The sequence below is a fragment of the Schistocerca gregaria genome, chromosome 1 (genome assembly GCF_023897955.1).
Source record: "Schistocerca gregaria isolate iqSchGreg1 chromosome 1, iqSchGreg1.2, whole genome shotgun sequence".
Lineage (NCBI taxonomy): Eukaryota > Metazoa > Arthropoda > Insecta > Orthoptera > Acrididae > Schistocerca > Schistocerca gregaria.
This window is the reverse complement of record NC_064920.1, coordinates 141,461,226-141,483,370: the sequence shown is the minus strand read 5'-3', so window position 1 is coordinate 141,483,370 and position 22,145 is coordinate 141,461,226. Positions and strand designations below refer to the sequence as shown.

Below are 22,145 nucleotides of genomic sequence, written 5' to 3'. Positions count from 1 at the left end.
CGTTGGCGACAAAGTGTTACGCCACACAAGTGTCTCCTTTATCAACGAGTATGAACATTGCCGTAGAATATCTTAGATTTCCTCCATAACTGCTCCTCCTAAATGCATTGTGGTTATTGTGTATTTGTCTTTGTCTTTATGCTTACCATGTTGCTGGAAGAGGCACTCAATATGCATGAACCAAATCTGTGGATGATTATGCCAGACTGTTGGAAGCTAGACGGCACCCAGTCAGTTTGCACTATACCTGTCTTGCTGATTACTCTTGGCTACTGCATGATGCAGCATAGTTGCAGTGTTGGTTGGCTCTGCCTTACCTTCTATCCCTGTCGAACATGATGGTGCATCTGTCATTATTGTTTACTAAGTGCAGTCGAACGTGGTGGTGCATCTGTCATTATCATTTACGAAGATTTTTTTTTTTTTTTTTTCAATTCTGACTTTTCTTTATCAAATCACATCAGGGTCACCACTATGGGTAATTATACAGTGAACAATGTAACTACCACAGAAACTCACGAATACAAGTTTCTAGAAAGTCTCTTTGTTGAAACTCAACTCGTAACTAACTAAATATCCAAAGAACAACAATATAAATTCTAAATTGCTAATAAATGTTCTTTGATGCACCAAACAGCCTTTGTCTGCCTCTTGCCTTACCTGTGCTCACAGTAACTAATGTTATCACATTTTTTTGACAATTCTGATCAGGGGCTGAAAGTAGGTTCAACATTGATCAGTCCTTCCCAAAAAACAATGTGTGTCATTTCAAGTAAGATAACGTTGCTTATCGTATATGGGAAATCCACAGCTATCATATAACTTAATATCTTCGAAAATCAAGCACTTAAGTGTTAAAAATTTAATGTTGTTGTTAAGCTTCTCGTTTAATGTTTACTCATGTATTTATTGCACATTGTCTGAAGGTAAAATTGCCTTTCATTTTAAAACTGCCTTAGCCACTGGTCATTAGCCATAAAAGTCAAGGCTATGAGTTTTCCATACAATGTACCATTCAGTTAACACAATGATGTAATGAAATACAATGTACATAACTTATAATGTAATAAATGATAAGGGACACAATAACATTTTCATTTAGAGTACTTTTTTTTCTCACATACACAGTAAATCCGAATTAACTGATTGACTCATTGACATATACAACAATGATGAGAAATTAATAAAGGAGGGGAGGTTCTCCTTAATGAGTGGCTGGGAGCAACAGAAACACAATTCTCTGTTAAAAAAGCAGTTTGGAAGATTTGAGGCAGTTGAATGAAATTATTTTGATTTGGACATTAAGTAATAAGAGAGACAGTCTACATCCAACTGTGGGAAAGACTGACTCCTCCATATAGGTGAGATCACAGCAGAGGGATCAACAACTTCATTCTGGTATCGTCTAGCTTTCAAATGAACAAATTTTGTATAGTTCTGTGAGTGATTGACAATGAGCTGATAGTGAAGTGTCTTTCTGGCCATCATTCTGTGTCTACATTTATTTCATGATGCAAAATGGCAAATACTTGGGATTCAACAATGAAAGATCCAGGATGAAATAACAGTATGAGTTTTAGAATAGACTGTTAATCACGAGATAGAGGCAGAGTTCAACAATGGCACATTTAATATTAGACTGCCAACAGAGATGAAAGTGGCTCTGTGTGTGTGTGTGTGTGTGTGTGTGTGTGTGTTCTTTCTTTTCCTCCAAAGGACTTAATCCTGTAGCTAAAATCTAACAGTCTACTGTTAAATGTGACAATCTGCTGTTTAAATATAGTTTACTCATCATTCTAAGAAGAAAATTCACTTTGTTTTTAAGGGTCAGAATGTTGAGTAACTTGTTTTTCAGTACATGAGCATAAGAAGTATGCAAATGGATCACTGCTAAGTGTTAGTTGCACATGTTCCTTCCAGACATTAGAAGGTTTGTCACTTCCAAAATATTAGAGGATCTTGTTTCTATAAATATTTCTGGAGCCAAATTTAGAAAATGGCGAAGAGATGTATTCTGTCATTTCATAAGAAAAATATTACAATAGCTGCTGCAGAATGGATTTATCAGTACTATACTGATATTACAATGAATAAAACACTGATAACATAATTTATGTAAGTAATGTGATATTTAATTAAACAGGATAACATCATAAAATTTAAAATATGAGTTACGGTATTTTCCATTCCAGCCAGGTGAACAAATAGACACAATTTTGAAATTTATGTCCCATTTTTCCACTTGGACAAATCCATGTACATATACAAGCAGACACACATGTTAATTCATGCACGCATGTGCACACAAACACAAACAGACACACACACAAACACACACAAACACATATGTTGCACTTCAATATAATGTCAGACTGTTAACAACCCATCACTTATCCCTGAAACTCAAACGAGTATCCCTGTCCAAAACTGTGAGGACCATTGTCCTGTTCCTCCTGCGGTTCCTCTATGGGTGTCTGCTGTAGTTGTGGTGCCTGTTGTTGGTGCTGCTGCTGTGGAAATGTAGCTGGAGCAGTTGAGCGGAAGAGGCCCAAACTGCCCTGGGGAGCAGCAGGTGCTGGACGTGGGGTTACTTGGACCTGTCAAGTGTAAAAATAAATTCGGAATATCCCTCATATCTTTTTAAAAACTGACATATTACCAACAGGAAATATGTAATCATTATTTGTATGATAATTCATTACATCACACTTATAAAAAATATTTACATTACCAGTTTTGGCAAGTAGTTACCGTCTTCAAATGGGCTCAATCCACTAGAAAGCTTTGTACAGATATATAACGAAATATAATTAGGCTCTGAATATCATGATCATTTAACAATTCAATGAATGTACATCATATTGTCATAAAACAAAAGACTAAATTTTTGATAAGTGATGATTACTAGTTTATTCTTTGTTGCATGTAACAAAGATGTTTAGACCTTTTTTCCTCTATTTAGTCAGGTGATTGGACCCTTACAAAGCATCATTATGTGCATTTAAATGAGTTATCAGGTGCTTATCTCCTGTACCGTCTTCACTTATGAGACTAGTTTCTGCACCAAATAAAGAATGAACAAAACTCGTGAAAGTAATATTAACAAGTTGTATACAACTATTGTGCATGAATCACAGCTGTACTACAGACTAAAGTTGGCCTGAAAATATATCAGTCTTGTATATTCAGATGTACCCATTACTTTGATAACCATCTGTACACAGTACACAAAATATTGTGGAAACTTGGTACATTCTGTAATTTGGGAATGAGACCGAGAATGTGACCATCATTTTTAATCTTTCCTGAAAAGTTATAATTCTGCATGAAACATAATTGGTGAACCTTTAAAGAAAGGGTAAAGTAGAGATATAAAATAGTAGTTGGCCATTTTATTGTGATGTGAATCTTCTCTTTTAATGAAATTGATAGGATGGCAAGAAAAGTTGTTGGTTCTGCACAGAGTGATTTTGTGCCAGGACAGGCATATGTTGTGTGTCATCATCTGCAGTGGGGTAAAGGACTATGTTGGCAAGATCAAGAGGTTAATGTATAAATGGAACTCGGGTAGGCTGTACACAGAGGATTCATAATCTGAGGCACTTGAGTGCCAAACCTAGTTGTCAACCAGTGCTTCATGTAGTGAGACATTAGTGTTAAGATTCTTTTCTTAGCAAAGCATTATGATATTTAAGAACAAACGTCTTATTAGGAATGACTAGGAAAATATTTCCATAAAATTTTAGAGGGGCTGCAAAGGCTGATTTTCATAGAATTTATTTCTGTTATAAGATTGTCCCAGACACATTTATGCCCTTTATTTGATGGTATAATTTCTTTGAAGCAATGTTTAAAACACATGTTGGTAACTTCATACTAATATAACAAAGAAACTAAGTAGATTCCTTACTCTAGCTGTGATCACTGTGTTTCTGTTCCTTTCCAGATGTATAAAACAAATGTAATTCAGTACTCCCTTGGACGCAATGATGGCACTGTGTTATTGTGTTTAAATAAATATTAACCAAGGATATATTGGCACCATGCAGTTTGTAGTAAAGTGATTAAACAATTTGTCATTGCAGTGCATTGTATCACAGTTTGTACGTCTTTCGTTGTAAACAGAATCGTGCTGCAAGGTACAGACCACATGAAATTCCAAACTAGTTCTTAAAATTCAAAATGGCATTTAGAAATCTTTGTCCGCTTTGGGTGTTGCCAGTAGGAAAATTGTTTCATCGGAGCTTAATATTAATATAATGAATCTATGCAGACAAGATATTCATCATCTATATTATCTTAAGAAGTTTTTATAAAGTTGCTGACTGAACAGGAGACACAGATGGCATTTAAATATGTAAAGCGTGTGTATTCCAGGAGATTACCTGATATGGAGGCTGTGCATGCTGCACAGGCTGTGGGTACGGCAGAGGTTGTGCACGTACAGCTGGTTGGTAAGCTGCTGGAGACGGTGGAGGCCTTGGTGTTGCAGCTGCTGTCTGTGGAACAAAGCAAGAAGCATGAGCTACTTTTTACGTCCTTGTAATATTTCCATGATGACACAAGAGTAACAGCAAGTGATCAGTCTATAGTTTGCAGCACCAAGTCCACATGGATATTAAAATGTATCGCTAGTGGTTTCGGATCTCCAGCACTCGTTTTCAAGTTTCCTACAATAAAACAGAACCTAAGGTATCACACTGGTCAGCTACTTGTAGTTAGCAGTTAAGTCACCACTTTGTCACAGAGACTTTATAAAAAGTTTGTACAGTAATCATGCGTCTTAACTTATACTAGTCATAAAATAAAAATGTAGGGTTAAAATGACATATGAAGATCACTTTTTACCTTTTTGCAGTCAACCACTAGATGATGCTATTGAGATGTGGCACTACTATTGTTTTAAAATGTGTCATTTGTTGTTGTTAAAAACATTGACAATTCAGGAATTGGCTAAGTAGTTTGTTTACTGTGACCATTTAAAGAAGTAGTACGGTGTAAAGAAAATGGAAATTCCATGTAAAACTTTTAATTGGATGATTTCTTACCATGTTCTAAGTAACAACAATGCCTTGATTCGCTTCATTTATTGTTTGGTAGTCACCTTCAGAGCAAATGGTTGAAAAGGATTGGCATGTGGTTTACTATGAAATAGATGCACTCTTAGAAGTATAGAAGACTGCAATATAATCAATTTTGTGTGATCATTTAGACAAAAAGACCTGTTTCTGATAGATTTTGCACTAGCTCAAAAATGTGGTTGTGTCTATTGATGTAAACAGATGGCCAAAAAATTCAACCAAGAAAAGGCAAAACCCATATACAAAATTTTAACAGGAAATTTAACTTGGATATATTCATATAAGCCAGAAATCAAGCAGCAGCCAACACAAAAGGGACCCAACTAAAGTGGATCATTCATGATGACCTTGGAAGATAATCATTGCTTGTTTATTTGGTTACATAAGACATTGTCATGACCAGTGGTATAAAACAGAATGAGATTTTCACTCTGCAGCGGAGTGTGCGCTGATATGAAACTTCCTGGCAGATTAAAACTGTGTGACCGACCGAGACTCGAACTCGAGACCTTTGCCTTTCGCTTCGGTAGTTCAGATGGTAGAGCACTTGCCCGCGAAAGGCAAAGGTCCCAAGTTCGAGTCTCGGTCGGGCACACGGTATATAACAGTTTGTTTACCAGAGATTGATGAAATCAGCAAACACAACTGTAAATGTGATATCATGCATCATCAAGACAATACCGGCTGTCATACAGAACATAAAAAATTTGATGAGGTAAAAACTTTTAATTCATATCTCTTTTCCATACTCAGCTGATTTCTTACTAAACAACTTCTTTTTGTTCCCTTATTTGAACAAAAATGCGTTCAGAGAGACAGTCGCATGATAAGAGACTATACATGAGTGAGGTGCCACAATGCATCTTGGTGCCCAACACACCACTTCCAACCGCCGTTATTGGTGAGACTTCTACTGCCAATTTTGGAGACTCCAGGCAGAGACAAGAGATATGTTATCTCATAATTCCTAGGCTGTATAGGGTAGAGTCACAACTGTAAAGCTGGTGGCAATTTAATGCGACATTGCTACCATATTGTGGAACAAACTATAAATGTATGAGCTTGCTGTGTCACCATCTAACAGTGGTCATTATGTATGTAGGCCTAACACTGGTTGAGAACTGTTTCTGATGATTCAGGGGAATACAATATTCATAACTGATTTGTTGAATTATGTATTTTTCTTTTGCCAATGACGTAAACATTGCAGACTCAAAACATTGGTACTTTTGTGATCAAACGCTGAGCAGGGTTCAAGATGAGAGCAAGTAATGCACAACTTGATATCACTGCATGGAGAGCAGAACCAAGATGACTTCAAGTAACTGGACATCATAAATACATGCAACTGTAGTAATGGTCATTCACTTGAACAATTACACCTGTGTTGAGGCTTGCTGCTGGAGCCAAACTTATTCTCAGTAGCATTTCTTTCAGTAGTAATGTAAGCAGTAAAAGCTGTCATTCCTTTTTCTGGTACTGCACGTCGCGGAATATGAATCCGCACCAGACGTCATGGATGTCGAAGACCTCTAGAGGTCTTTGCACCATCGCGCCATAAGCTGTGACGGCGCACACCTCCTGGCCCGCTTTTAGTGTGAGGGCACTACAGTGGAACACGTGGTTCCAACGGCCAATAGCAGCGCCCCTGATAGAGTAATTAAGCACCTGCCTCTCGCTCAGCCAGCCAGTCTAATCTCACATACGTCTGTGGACACATCACCTCGCGTTAGACAGCTTACTTACTTGTTCTGTGTACGAGTAGACGTGTTTGTTAGGTTTCCTGTGACTCCTTTGTTCGATCTTGTTGTTGTTCATTCTGTCCTTCTTGGTCGTGTCCATCCTCTCCTATTGTGTCGTTGTTCGCAGGTCTCTTCACAGGTCCCGCCGCACTTCTGTCATTTCAACCTTGCGACCGTCCCGGTCGCAGTTACATCTTGGCAGCGAGGTAAATGGTGGTCGTTGTTGGTATGGAGGCGAAGTTGGTCTGTCTGCTGGAGCAACAGAAGCAGCTCATGCAGCAGCAGCTCCAGTTAGACATCTTACAGAAGTCGCGGCAGTTGCTAATGGACAAAGTCGATGCCAGGTACACGTTACCGCAACAGCTTCGTAGTCCTCGGGTGTCCGATGCTTTCCCACGTCCACCGCCGTTTCCACCCTTTAATTACACTAAAGAGGACTGGGAAACCTACTTACATTGGCTAAAACAATATTTCACGGCATGTCATGCCATGGACGACTCCTTGCGGCGATCATTGTTTTTGTCTTGGGCCTCTCCAGACACGATCTTTCTTCTCCGCAAGTTGGCTTCGTTGTCAGATCCTGTGGCTCTCTCTTTCCAGGAGATCTGCCTTTTGCTGACAAACTATTACTCCCAACGCTACCATGTGGTCACCTCCCGGCTGGAGTTCCACCAGTACCATAAACAGCGTGGTCAATCGTATCGTTCCTGGGTCACGGACTTGCAGGGTCTCAGCTGTCAATGCGATTTTACGTGCACCAGTCAGCAGTGTAAGGCTTCGTATGCAGACTCCCTGATCCGAGATGTGGTGGTTCAGCTGGCTCTTGATCCTGAGGTCCATACTGCAGCGTTGAAACTCGACAACCCCTACTTGGAAGAGATTCTCCGCATTGCCCAATCCTTTGGAAATGCTCAAGTGGCTAACGAGCCTCTTATGGCACGACCACAGGTGGCAGCAATCGTGGTGTCACAGCAGGTTCCGCCCTCGCGCCGTCGACGTGGCCTGGCCGACAGAGGCCAGCGCCATCGGGACTCCTCATTGTCTGACGTTTCTATGGCATCGGGCGCCTTCGGTCGCCCCTCGTCACCGGTCACGCGGCACCACAGTGCTTTACTGCCCATTTGTAGGCTGACTGTCCCCACTGTTGTAAAACGTGCTTGTTGTGTAACAAGGAGGGCCACATCCAATTGATTTGTTGTAGTCGCTCGACTCACTCCAGTCCTGCCCCTCCTGGGCCTCCAGATACTGTCCATGCTCTGCAGTCAGTCGTCCCACAGGATAACCCATCAGTGCAGAAGCTTTTCCTCACACTCCGCATTTTCACAGAGGATGTCAGTTTTCAGGTCGACACTGGGGCCACCGTCTCACTGATTAATATGGCGACGTATACCCGGCTGGGCTCTCCTGCGTTGTCGCCTCTCTCTCGCCATTTGGTCGCCTACAGAGATGGTTCCATTCCCCTTCGTGGGCAGTTTGTTGTCCAGGCGATGTACAAGCATGTTCCCCGGCTCCTTACCCTCTTTGTCGTCGACCATCCATTGGCTTCATATATTTTTGGCCTCGATACATTTCAACTGTTTGGCTTTACAATTAATGACGAAGTTAAGGTCGTTTCCACCACTGTTCCATTTCAGGACTTGGACGATCTGTGCTCCGCTTTTGCGTCATTGTTTGCACCAGATCTCGGATGTGCTTCTGGCTTTCAGGTGCACATCACCCTATGGCCGGATGCACAGCCTCGCTTTTTGCGGGCCTGGCCCCTTCCGGTGGCCTTGCGGCCAGCGGTCAAGCAGAAACTTGATTGGCTCCAGGCGTGCTGGAGCCTCTAACTTACAGTGCATGGGCGACACCACTGGTGGTCATACGGAAATCCATTGGGTCCTTTCGGCTGTGTGGGGACTTTGGCGCTACAGTCAATGCTCAGTCCCTTGTTGACACTTACCCCATTCCCCAACAGGAAGACCTTCTTGCCAAGCTTGCCAGGAGAGAGTATTTTTCTAAGATTAACCTGGCTGAGGCATACCACTATTTGCCTTTGGATGCCGAATCTCAGAACATGGTTATCAACATGCCTTTCAGATTGTATAAGTACAAGCGCCTTCCCTTTGGTGTCTCTTGGGCGCCGACCATTTTCCAGCGATTCCTGGAGCAGCTTACACAGCCTACCCCTGCCAGTGTGAATGATCTAGATGACATCCTGGTCACCAGGCGTTCCCGCCAGTAACATTTGCAAAACCTCAGCACTTTATTTCACGCTCTGCAGTCTGCTGGTTTATGCTATCGGGTGGACAGGTGTTGTTTTTTTCAACTGGAAGTGGAATACGTAGGCCACTAACTTAGCAAAGATGGCATTTGCCCTTTGGGTCATAATGTTGCGGCCATTGAGGCCCTTCCTCGTCCCAAGGATTTATCTGAACTTCAGGTGTTTGGGAGCAAGGTTACTTATTACTAAATGTTCTTGCCCCAGGCTGCCTCCATTGCTCAACCCCTCAATCACTTGCGTCGCATAGGGGCACCTTTTGTTTGGTCTTCAGCCTGTGACCAGGCTTTTCTCCGTTTAAAGGCAATGCTTAAGTCTGCTCCCTTGCCTTACTCCCTTTTCTTCGGACCACCCCTTGGTTGTGGCAGCCGATGTGTTGGCATACAGCATTGGGGCTGTCGTCGCGCACCAGGATGCCGATGGCTCCGAACAGCCCATCGCTTATGCCTCGAAGACTTTGACCCCAGCTCAACAGAACTACTCCCAGATTGAAAAGGAGGCCCTGGCGATCGTGTTCGCCGTCCAAAAATTTCACAGCTATCTCTTTAGGCAATGTTCACCCTCCAGGCGGACCATAAACCCTTGGTTCCACTTTTCAGACCTCACTCTCACCTTCCAGAGTGGACGGCTCAGCATCTCCAGCACTAGGCATTGTTTTTACATAATTACACTTACACCATCCGGTATAAGACCACCACCCACCATGCTAATGCGGACACTTTGTCACGTCTCCCAGCAGGCTTCGATCCTGCCTTTGACCAGCAGGAGATCCTCTGCTTTCAAATTGATTCCGCCCACCAGAATGCGCTAGACGGTATGCCTCTTATGGGTGCTCAAATTGCTGCAGCTACCCGCCGCGATCCAGTCTTACGGTAGGTTCTCAACTATGTGGTCCATGGACGGCCGTCCTATGTTACTCGTCGGATGCAGTCCAATTTCAGCCCCTGGCGCCACCTGACCCACAGGCTCTCCGTGGTTGATGATGTCCTTCTGTTGGCCACGGAGTCAGATGCCCACCGAGTGGTCATCCCTCCAGAATTGTGGCTTCAGGTGCTCGGTTTGTTACACCGCAGGCACTGGGGTATGTCCTGTATGAAAGTTTTGGCTCACAGGCATGTGTATTGGCCTGGCATCGATGGCAATATTGAGTGCTTGGTCCATGGGTGCACTGTCTGTGCGTGTCACCAGGCAAGCTCCTCTCAGTTGTTTGCACCATAGCCTGTGCCTTGCCAGCCCTGGGATCGCATCCATATCGATTTTGCGGGCCCTTTTTTGGGGTCCAAGTGGTTACTCATCATTGACGTCTACTCCAAATACCCACATGTCCGCATAGCATCCACCACCACAGAGGCTACACTCACGGCCCTGGCCCAGGTTCTCACCATTGAGGGCCTGCCATACACATTGGTCTCCGATAATGGTCCCCAATTCAAGGCATCCTCTTTCCACGACTTCTGTCAGGCCAACGGTATCAAACATATCCGTAGCCCCCCTTTCCACCCTTCGTCCAATGGCGCGGCGGAGAGGCTTGCCCGCACTTTTAAATACCAGCTGACTAAGGCAGTCAACACATCTCCAACCATGTTGCCCTTACTCTGTTTTTGAGCACCTATCGCACTACGCCAATTGATAGACGCAGTCCAGAAGAGCTTCTTCATAGGCAGCAGCCGCAGACTGTGCTCCATTTGCTGATGCCATCCTCCTCCCACCCCGACTCCCGGCCCTCGTAGCGTTTTACCCTGGGTCTGCCACCCACCTCGGCACCGTCTCGGGCGTTTCTGCCCCTATGTGCAAGTTTCAGGGGGGAGGGATCTGGTACCGCGTGCCGCAGAATTTGATTCCGCACCATTTGTCATGGATGTCGAAGACTTCTAGAGGTCTCTGCACCGTCGCATCATAAGCTGTGGCGGTGTGCGCCTCCTGGCCCGCTTTTAGGGTGTGGGCGCCACAGTGGAACACTTGGTTCCAGCAGCCAATAGCGGCACCCCCGATAGAGTACTTAAGCGCCTACCTTTCACTCAGCCAGTCATCTAATCTCGCGTACATCTGTGGACACATCCCCTCGCGTTAGACAGCTTACTTACTTGTTCTGTATATGAGTAGACGTGCTTGTTAGGTATCCTGTGACTCCGTTGTTCAATCTTGTTGTTGTTCATTCTGTCCTTCATTGGTCGTGTCCATCCTCTCCCATAGTGTTGTTGTTTTCGGGCCTCTCCGCGGGTCCCACCACACTTTTGTCATTTTAACCCCGCGACCATCCCAGTCGCAGTTACAACACTTCTGTTATTATTTTGTAAGTGTGGGCTTGAGTTCTTGCAAGAAGTTAAGAATTGTCTTTCGTTGTTGCTGTTCTGTCATTGTGCGTGGAGATCAGGTTGAATGGGAGTGAAGAAGGAGAGGCCAGAGGGTACAGCAGAAGTCAAAGATGAACCAGATTATTTAGATGAAAGTCAGACTGAGGTAATCATTGGTACATGGACACAAATGTAATGCTGCAACGAGTATTAGATAATACAATGCAAGGTAATACCAGGTTTCTAAAGGCAGACCTTAATCTATAAGGAGAGAGTAGAGATGGGGGAATCTATGAAGAGGCTTAGACTTCTTGAAGGAATTTGTTGCCACGAAAATGGATTAACGGATTTTGAGGTGAAAATTGAGATAGTCAGCAAGAAAGTCAAATCTTTTAAAAAGAAGTTTAATCAGCTAATAGATGTAACTGAGTCAGTTTAACGTGACAGATAGCTGAGGTAGATGAGAAACTGACCATCAAAATCATGAACCTTTGGGAAGCAATGGAAGAAAATCTTGAGAAAGAGATTTCTAAAATTTGTTCTGAAATTATGGAAGGAAGAGGCTAGTGTTCTGGAGGGGACTATAAAGCAAGTTGACAGGAACTTTGGGGAACAGGTAGAACAGTTTAAGGATAGATACTTCTGGAATCCAGGTAAAAGTAGAATCACTAGAAAATAGTACTACGGGATGGAGCCATCCTCGGAGTATCACTAATTGGCATCAAGGGGTTACCAATCATGATTACAAATTTGATTCTAAATGTATTGAGATTGGGCAGTTAAAGCAGTAGGAGGGAGCAATACATTCTGAGACTTGATTAAGCAATTCAGGGCTAAATATTGGTTGAAAAAGATCAATACGGAGAGCAATGATTGTGATTCCAAGAATCATCAGTATGAGTATTGACAAAATTCCTGCTATTCCATGAAGGAATACATTGCAAGATTGTCTAGAATTGTGTATAATATAAATATGCCAATGTGTGAGAAACGTTTAATCTATTCCATACAGTAGAGGTTACCGAGAAAAGTGTAAAAGTATGTAAGTCTAATGAAATTTGATTTTGAGCAATGTTTGAGTCTAATAATAAGATAGATATGTGGTATAGTAGGGGGACCCAGAGAAGAGAAAGCAGATAATATTTTTAGAATGAGATGTGTTTAGATGTGTACAGGAATGAGAGGAGGAAGAGGTCGACGATATTATTGAGGTGGATATAATTAGCATTTATCAGTAAAACAACTCTCCACATTAGTAAAAGGCTCATCTAGGGTCAAAAATAAGAAGTCTAATAAGTTTTACTGGTGGTGTGTACTGGTAAAGAAAAGTAGGAGGTCAAAATTGAGTAGAAAAAGAACTATCAGAATTGGGGTGAGTTTATTTATTGTGAGTCATGTGAAACCGGACACATGTACAGACACATATTTCAGGGAATTTAGAAGAGGAAGGAAGAAGGGTTAATCAGAATGAATTAAACAAGTAATTGTTGATGTTTACAGAAACAGTGGAGAAAAGTTGTCTAGGAATCCCTCATTGAAATTCTATTTGATCATAGGGAAAGAGGAGAAGGAAATCAATCACAAGTCTGTAAACAATACACTGGAAAACAGATCTCAGGGAGAGAATGCAATTAAAGTTGATAATGTGGCTCAGGCGGAAAATAAGTGCCCAGAAGAGACATTAGCTAAATGGGAAGAGGAATTATGCAATATGGTTTCAGGTGGACTGGAAGATATTGTAGGATAAGTTGATAATAGGGAAAGTACTGGAGAAAGATGAGCCAGACAGTGAAGAGTATTTAGACAGGCTAGAGTTCAAAGAGGAATTAGAAAATGACTCAACGGAAGATGATTGGAAAGAAATACTATGAGGTGACGGCACAGATAACAAAATAGTTACATCTTCAACCGCAGGGGTGAAATGAGAAGAAAAGGAAATTGACATGGGAGAAACAGAGTCTGATGAGGATGGTGGAATTTGAATATGTTATGTGAGGATGGAGGAAGCAGACAACATTGTAGATAACATAGGTAGGGATGAAAAACCTATTTTAAAAAAATGTGGTAAGACAGTAGTAACAATATAGGAATTGAAGAGACTTTGTGCAAAAAGCCATCAATAAAGGATTAATCCAAGAGGGCAAGAAATACTTGAGACAGCTCATCATACAAGTACAAGGAAGTCAGTATGAGATGTTAGATAAAGGCCTGCTTTAAGAGGGAATTATGGAGGAAGAGATGAATATATGTCAGCCTATAATAAATATAAAAGTATGCGGCTGGCATTAGTAGTCTTGAGCTTTCTCCTTCACAGAATCTATGTTTGAAGTTTTAAAAGGCAACAAAATTTAACAGAGATTATGGTGACGGGTATTAAGGGCATGAGATGAAGCCCAAATTAACCTTGGAGTGATCACATGGCATCTTACAGTGCCAGGCACACTATTTACTCATTGTTGTTTAACAGACACACTGGCAGACTAGTGGCGCCATATACCTTCCAGTTAACTAAATTCACATAATTTTGCTCATCTACACCAAATTAAGTCCGCAGCTCTTGGTCTCGTGGTAATGTTCTCGCGTCCCGAGCGTGGGATCCCGGGTTCAATTCCCGGTGGGGACAGGGATTTTCACCTGCCCCAATATAACTGGGTATTGTTGTGGTGTCTTCATCATCATAATTTATCTTCATTACGGTCAGAGGAAGGCAACAGCAAACCACCTGCATTAGGAGCTTGTGTAGTACAGCGGTGCGGGTCTCTTGCATTGTACCCTTATGGTCTGTCAAGAAGCATGGGACTTCATTTTCATACACCAAATTAGTTACAATACAGTGTTGGAGAGGACATGACATTCCCAGTGTTGCATCACCGGAACTTACTAGATTACATGTGATCTTCACCACACTAAAGTTAAATATTCTGTTTTTATTTAATCTAGTAGTTTTTAATATTTGTTAGTAATAGCTGTTGGTAACAGTTAATAGGCCTCATAGAGGTTCTAAAGTTTGGAAAATGTATGTGACAGGTACACACTGCATTCCAGCTATAGAGGAAGATGATGAATCCAGTGATAAATTTGGCATTTTTAGGGCTGTAGAAGAAGATGGTGTGGAAACATGAACAGAAAACACAATCAGTGAGCAAGAAGTGGACTCCAGTGATAGTGATGATCATGTTGACAAATGTGTTCAAGGCAGAAAAACTTGTACAAAATTGTCAAGTGTGTTCACCATTAAATGTTGACTTTCAATGACAAAACATTGTCAGTCACTTACCAGGCATGGAAGGTGCCACAGAGAACACTAATGGACTGCTGGAACGCTTTTTCAACAATGAGTTCTCTAGCATTGCTGTATACAGTAATAAGAAGATATTTGAAGAGCAGAGACATTATTCCCGAGAAAGGAATGCTCATCGGACAAATCCAGTTGAAGTAAAAACTCTGTTAGGAATACCTGTATTTATGTGCTACAAGAAAAGACACCCATACACATACTAAAGATAATGGGCCTCCAGTAATACGAGAGAATTGAATTATCTCATCTGATAATGACTGAAAGACAATTTAGGTTCGTCTTATAATGTTTGAGATTCAACAGGAATGTGTGCTGGTAAACAGCCTCAGGCCATTTTGAGTTAGCAATGAACCAACATCCATTGTGAAATGTCTCACTTCTTTGATCTCAGGAACTGGGTGTATTGTATAAATGTTGTTGCTTCTGTAGAATTATTAGTTCTAAAATTTTGCTTTGGCTGTTTTGGAATAGATGGCAGCAGAGTACCTGGTAGAGTGCTGGCTGTTGTGGCTGACGGTATGCAAGCTGCCCCTGTGGCTGTGGCTGGGGCTGGTATGCCAGCTGTGGTTGAGGCCGCAGTTGTGGCTGTGGCTGATAGGCCAGTTGTGGTTGTGGCTGCTGCTGGTATGCCAGCTGAGGCTGTGGTCGAGCCTGCAACTGCTGAGGTGGTGCAGCAGCACCAGGTGATGGCTCGCCTTCCAGCACCTGTGTACATAATTGTCTCTCAATAACAAGTAATAATGCAACAGTAACATTGAAGTTGCTGTTAAATCATATTTGTAGCCTGACTTGTCTGAAATAACAGACATTATTTTGATCCTGCAGCCTCTATGAATCAAGACACGAAGGAATTAAAGGACATTAATTGTGGGTGTCACTGATTTATATCAATGGGACAAGTTGAAAATTTGTACAGAATCAGGATCGGACATGTGTCCAGATGGCGTAGTGGTCAGCACATCTGCCTAGTAAGCAGAAGACCCAGGCTCAAACCCCAATCCAGCACAAATTTTCAATTTGACCCATTGATATAAATCAATGGCAACTGGCAGCTAATGTATTTAATTTCTTTATATATAGTTTACAGTACTATTCATCACTGTAATATAATATAACCATGGAATTCCCTGACAGGCTGAAAGGAAAAATGTAGTTATCATAGTCTATTATTACATGATTAAAATTTGTACAGAGTGCCATTGAAGTAGAATGTAACGATAAAGAAGCGATATAAATTAGTTACATTTGCACATACTGAAGATAAATGATCAGCCAATAAAAATAATTTTCAATTAGTTTTCACTCATCTAATCTAGGTTAGAGAAGTAGGGCAAAAAATAAAGGAAGTGACACATAAAGATATGGATCAATTAGCCTCCTTTTCAGTAACAATTCATTTAGTAGTTATGCATACAAAATTATGATGAAGGGACCTAAACAAAAAGTACATGTGAAATTTATTAATAGGAACGAGGAGAAATAAAATTATCATCCATTTATGTAGGTATCTTTGAATTAACATTGATGAAAAGCAGAACTTTCGTGCATACTGTCTGCCAGACAGGCGTTAAAATCCTAAACAAAACAGTAACAACTGCTCAGAGTTTTCAGCTGCCATTAAGTACAATAAAAATGTTTCACAGCATGATCTTAATCGGTGCTGAGGGTTACAGGTTGAGTGTTTGGGTGCATAAAGCCAGAAAGGTAAGGACAGCACAGGCTCTACAGCAAGCACAGAGAAGTGTACTCCTGCACTTGACAAGCACTTATAGAACAAAACCAACTGAGGTGCTGCTGGTGATACTAGGATTCCTACCTATGGAGCTAGTTGTATGAAAGAGAGGTGCACAATACTAGCTCTGAAAGGATGAATAGAGGCAAATCGAATAAAGAAATAAAGGAATGCATTGATAAAGAATAGCAAGAAATCTGGGACAGGGCAGAAACAGGGTGGAGAACTTACCAGTTCATTCCTAACATAAAGGAAAGATCCAGAACAACATACTTCCTTCTGATCAAAGGAGCTGTTGGGACATGGCCTATATCCCACCCACTTAAAAACATGGCAACACACCACAAACACTTTTAAATATGGAGCAATTGGCATCCTTAACCCCATAGTCTGGCAGTGAACCGTTAACAAGATTTTACAGATCAGGACAGCAACTTTTCCGGTAGTACAGTGGCCTATAACACAATAAGGAATGAGTAACTGTGGCACAGCCCACCTAATTAGCTGTGTGGTTTAATGCACTGCTTTCCTGATGGGAAGGCGTTCCGGTCCCTGGCACGAATTCGCCCATCAGATTAGCGTCAAAGTTCGGTGTGCCGGCCAGTCTGTGGATGGTTTTTAAGGCGTTTTTCCATCTGCCTTGGCGAATGAGGGCTGGTTCCCCTTATTCTGCCTCAGTTACATTATGTCGGCAATTGCTGCACAAACACTTTCTCCATGTATGCATACACCATAATTACTCTATCACCCAAACATTGGGGTTACACTTGTCTGGTGTGAGAGGTTCCCAGGGGTTCCACTGGGGGCCGAACTGCATAATAACCATGGGTTTGGTGTGGGGTGGAGGTGGGGTGAGTGGACTGCTGTAGCCTGGTGTTGGGTTGTGAACCACTAAGGGCTGCGGCAGGGACAAAGCCTCTCCACCATTTCTAGGTCCCCAGTTCAATACAATACAATACAACTGTGCCACAGATTGAACACTCTAGAATATCGGGTTATGAACTGCAAGCGTACATGGTTGAGAGACAAGCAAGAAGAGGCCATACGTCATGACAGTAAAATGTGCCATGGCAGAACATCCTTCTACAATGACCTTCCGGAAGCAGTGAGGAGATGAGTCTCAGGAGGACGAGGAAGAATATCCTGAGATCCTGACAGCCATCACCAAATCTCTGAACTTTTGGTGGAAAAGAAACACAGCCCCTGTGAATCCTGAGTTGTGCCTCAGCATGCTGGGGCCTAGATGTTCAGACAAATGAGGTACCTAGCTTTGGCCTGATACCAAGCACAGTAGTGTAATGTACTTCTGCATAATTTAGTGTTGTATAGTAGTGTAGATTGGGATTATAAATTGAAAAATTTGTGATCCAGCAATACAGCAGAGTGTAGTAGAACAATAGCATGTGCTTTCTGGATTCCAGATGAACATATATGTATGTGCACAATATCGCCAAACAATAGGATGAAGAAATAGTTTTTCCTTTCCTTTAAAAATTATTACAATTTGTTTTGTTTGTGTAGAACACCCCCATCACCACCACCTCCCCTAAACTCCATACTGCTTAGTTATATTAACACATTTGAAATTATGTTAAAATACACTCAAAGACAAAAAAATGACGCACCATGAAGAAATTGTCCTAATCGAACAGAAATCGTTTGATGTAATGTTCATGTATCGACATACAAATGATTACAATTTCAAAAAGATTGGATGATCTATTCAAGAGAAAGAGCTTCACAAATTGAGCAAGTCAGTAATGCAAGCAGTTATTCAGCTTAGCATTGATTGGTAGAGTTGTTGATGTCCTTCTTAGAGATACTGTGCCAAATTCTGCACAATTGGCACATTAGACCGGCAAAATACAGAGCTGGTTGGAGGGCCCTGCCAATAATGCTCCAAACGTTCTCAATTGGGAAGATATTCGGCGACCTTGCTGGCCAAGACAGGGTTTGGCAAGCACGAAAGAAGCAGTAGAACCTCTCGCTGTGTGCAGACAGGCATTATCTTACTGAAATGTAAGCCCAAGAAGTCTTGCCATGAAGGGCAACAAAACAGGGCGTAGAATATTGTCGACATACTGCTGTGCTGTAAGGTTGCTGTGAATTAACAGCCAAAGGGGTCCTGTTATGAAAAAAAAATGGTATGCTAGACCATCAGTCCCGGTTGTCAGGCTGTAAGGCAGGTGACATTCAGATTGGTATTCCACCACTGTCTGGAGTGTCTCCAGACATGTCTTTGCTAGTCATTGGGGCTCAGATTGAAGTGGGACTCGTCACGAAAGACAATTCTACACCAGTCAATGAGATGCCAGGCCAAAAAGTGTATGGAGACGCCCCACACAGTGGCAGGATACGAACCTAGCTGTCGCCCGCCATATGGCCCCACAACCGGGAGTGATGGTTTAGCATGCCTTTTCTTTTCATGGATGACATCTTTGGCTGTCATCCATGGCACCATTACAGAACAGCAGTTCGCTGACGATCGTCTATGCCCCGTGTTGCTGTCCTTCATGGCAAGCCATTCTGTGCTTACATTTCAGCATGATAATGTCCACCCACACACGGCGAGAGTTTGTACCGCTTGTCATCGTGCATTCCAAACTCTACCCTGGATAGCAAGGTCGCAGTAGTCGGCAACTGAAAACGTTTGGAGCTTGAAGGGCAGGATCCTCCATTCAGCCCGAGATTTTGATGGTCTAACGTAAAACTGGACAGAATTTGGCACGACATCCCTCAAGAGGATATCTGACAACTGTAGCAATCGATACCAAGTGGAATAACTGCTTGCTTGAAGGAGAGATGTGGACCAGTGCGTTATTAACTTGCTCAGCTTGTGAAGCTCTTGCTCACAAATAAATTATCCAGTTTGTCTGAAACTGTAATCGTTTGTTTGTCTGTAGATATACGTCACATCTACCGATTTCCGTCCCATTCGGATAATTCCTCCGTAGCGCCTCGTTTTTTGTTTTAGAGTGTATTATGTGCTACATTTGTGGAAATTTGTGTGCAGTATTTGGTGTGTTCTTGTGTGTAATGACTGACTGAAAGAAAGTAACAAATAAATAAATAAACCCATTATCGGTCACAGCTCACGGCTACCGCATTCTGCGAGAGAGCTCGGACGATACAGTTACCTTGAAACCGTCCTTGCCGGCTGTGTAACGCACACTGATGGTCCGGCCGTTAGGGTCGACGTAAGAGTAGGCCCCACGGCGGCTGCCGTCGGGCGCAATGCTCTCGCCCTGCTGCAGACCGTTCTCAGCGCGGAACGCAAAGTTGAAGGCGCCGTCCGTGGTGAGTGCCTGGCGGTGCAGCAGGATGGCGGGTGGCGGTGGCGCGCGCGCTGCGTCCTGGCCGGGGGCAGGACCGGCGCCAGGGTTGCCGCCGGGGCCGTGCTGGGCGCGCGCCGCCCCCGACAGGAGCAACAGTGACAGCAACAGCGGGGCGGCCTGCGGGAGGAAGGACTTAGACACACTCAGCGCAAGCTCCCTGTCATAGCAGGCACCACCGTCCTTATTAACATTTGATTTGCTTCTAGACCAATTCTTCTCCTGCCGTGCACATTCTTCACCAGTGGCGACCGCTGTTAAGAGCATGTGAACACACTAACTTTTGACACCTTGCGGATTTACTGGTTATTTTTCTTTGAATGCTGTGAAACATAACGTAGATGCGTTAATCTGAAATACACGGCACAAATCTACCGCGCTATGCTGCATTGCTACTCCTTTAGACTCCGTGAAACTTGGCATCAGGATCGCGAGCACATCTTCAGTTGTGCACGTTTTAAGTATCTTTAGCGCATGCGCAACTGGTGTGACGTAATTGCCTTACGGGCTAAATACACACGGATTTGATAAACAACGTGTGCAGTGCACAGCTAGCCCTTATCTGTCTACTGCAAGTTTACATTAATGCTACGAGGTGGAGCGCACTGCAGCAGATTTTTATTCCCGTTCACTTGGCGTAAATTACGCTGGACGGTAGAACACTCCTCAGATATGCCAATTCATTCACTATATAACAAAATTAGATCGGGCATCAGTATACTTCAATTAAATCATGAACATCTAATGTGTACTACAGTATTTTGTATTGTACGTATGTCTGAAAGTTTTGAATGTTAAATTTAAAAAACCAATTTGTTTGGTATGTAACAATATTATACTAACAGCTGTTAGATTGGTATTGTTTTATTAGGCAACGAGTTTCGACGTTCCAGTCACGTCGAAACTGGTTGCGTAATAAGATAATACCAGTATAGCGGCTGTTGGTGTAATATTGTTACATTCCATTGACTAGCCGTTGTCCCACACTCCTGAACCTTGATGAGTCTCATTTACTTTGTATGGTAGGCTTGTGTTCTCTATTAAAACTGTCATTTTATGTTTACAGTATATTAGCCTCCAGCCGCCGGTGACATGAAATGAGCGTTCGCGATTGCTGTTTCTCGTACAGTGTCGCTGGGCCCGCCATTATAGCGTCTGGCTTAATTTCTGCTCTGTTTGCACGTCGGATGTCGCGGTATTCCCGTCGAATACTTTTCTGTTGGTTTGGAATATCGTAGGACGTTAGTTTACCGGCAAATCTATTTCTGTCGCTCCGAAATGTACAGCGTACTGTACTTCATTGTTTATATCATAGCACAAAAATAAACACACAACTGGAAGAAAAATGCACTCGAATGCAGGTGGCAGTGCAGCTCTGTTTAGACTGGTGAGTCAATGGGCGAGGAAGCAGTTCAGGGCCAGACTTTCACCTCTTCCCGGTAACTGAAGCCCAGCTCACTCTCGCCTCAAATTGTTTCCACGAGGGCTGTTTGATTTTTTTTCTTTCTTTCTTTTTCTTCTTACATTTTTTGAGTTGATTCGGATAACCTAGGTTTCGGTCGACCTGGGTTCGGTTAACTGTGGTTTTACTGTAATTTCACCAAGCTCTGACCGAGGCGCTGTAGAGCAGACTATTCGCCGTGTCATACAAGAATGTCATCTGAGAACTTTCCTTGGCGATCCAACAGAGTACCTGGTGATGACGGAGGGATCAATATATTATATGCGTGGCCTAGATGCTAGTTCGTAGTTTGAGAAAAGTGCAGTATTATTTGTCTGTGATGTAAGCATACTCTAAACAAACAAATAAATAAGTACACCACAAAAAGATTATAACACTGTTCCACTGGCTGTGACGAATGGACAGTTGATAACAGTTTAAATCCGGACAGAGATCTCGAGTTGCCATCTGTCGTTTACCATTGACACCATACCACATTCAACAAAGACTTGCAACTGCGATGTGTGTGGCGTTCCGTGGTGTTTAGAGATGAGTCTATGACGCCAGCGTGTCTATAGACAAACTGTTGAAAGGGTCACAGGAGCAACGATTCTCGAGACCCGTACCTCTCCAGCTCCTGGAACCATGGTGTGGGCAGGTATTGAGTCCGACAGCAGACCAGTTCAGTAATTTCTGAAATCAGGCTGAATGTTCCCCAGTATGTGACAAGAATGGTAAACTGTTGTCACGCCTTCACTACCGTGGCAGCCGGCCAGAGTGGCCGAGCGGTTCTAGGCGCTACAATCTGGAGCTGCGCGACCGCTACGGTTGCAGGTTCGAATCCTGCCTCGGGCATGGATGTGTGTGATGTCCTTAGGTTAGTTAGGTTTAAGTAGTTCTAAGTTCTAGGGGACTGATGACCTCAGCAGTTAAGTCCCCACATTTGAACCACTACCGTGGCATCA

At 42.8% G+C, this 22,145-nt stretch overlaps 1 protein-coding gene across 1 annotated transcript in view; it reads right to left on the bottom strand.

The window, feature by feature from the left end:
• Positions 1-868: 868 nt before the first annotated feature.
• Positions 869-22,145, bottom strand: part of LOC126334921 (tyrosine-protein phosphatase non-receptor type 23-like) — a 168,521-nt gene continuing 147,244 nt past the window's right edge. Inside the window, exons 3-6 of the mRNA XM_049997685.1 lie at positions 19,545-19,859; positions 15,162-15,380; positions 4,386-4,499; positions 869-2,597 (exon numbers count right to left, since the gene is read on the bottom strand). Coding sequence (XP_049853642.1) covers positions 2,391-2,597; positions 4,386-4,499; positions 15,162-15,380; positions 19,545-19,859 — 855 coding nt within the window. The 3' untranslated portion in view covers positions 869-2,390. The remainder of the gene's footprint in view (positions 2,598-4,385; positions 4,500-15,161; positions 15,381-19,544; positions 19,860-22,145) is intronic.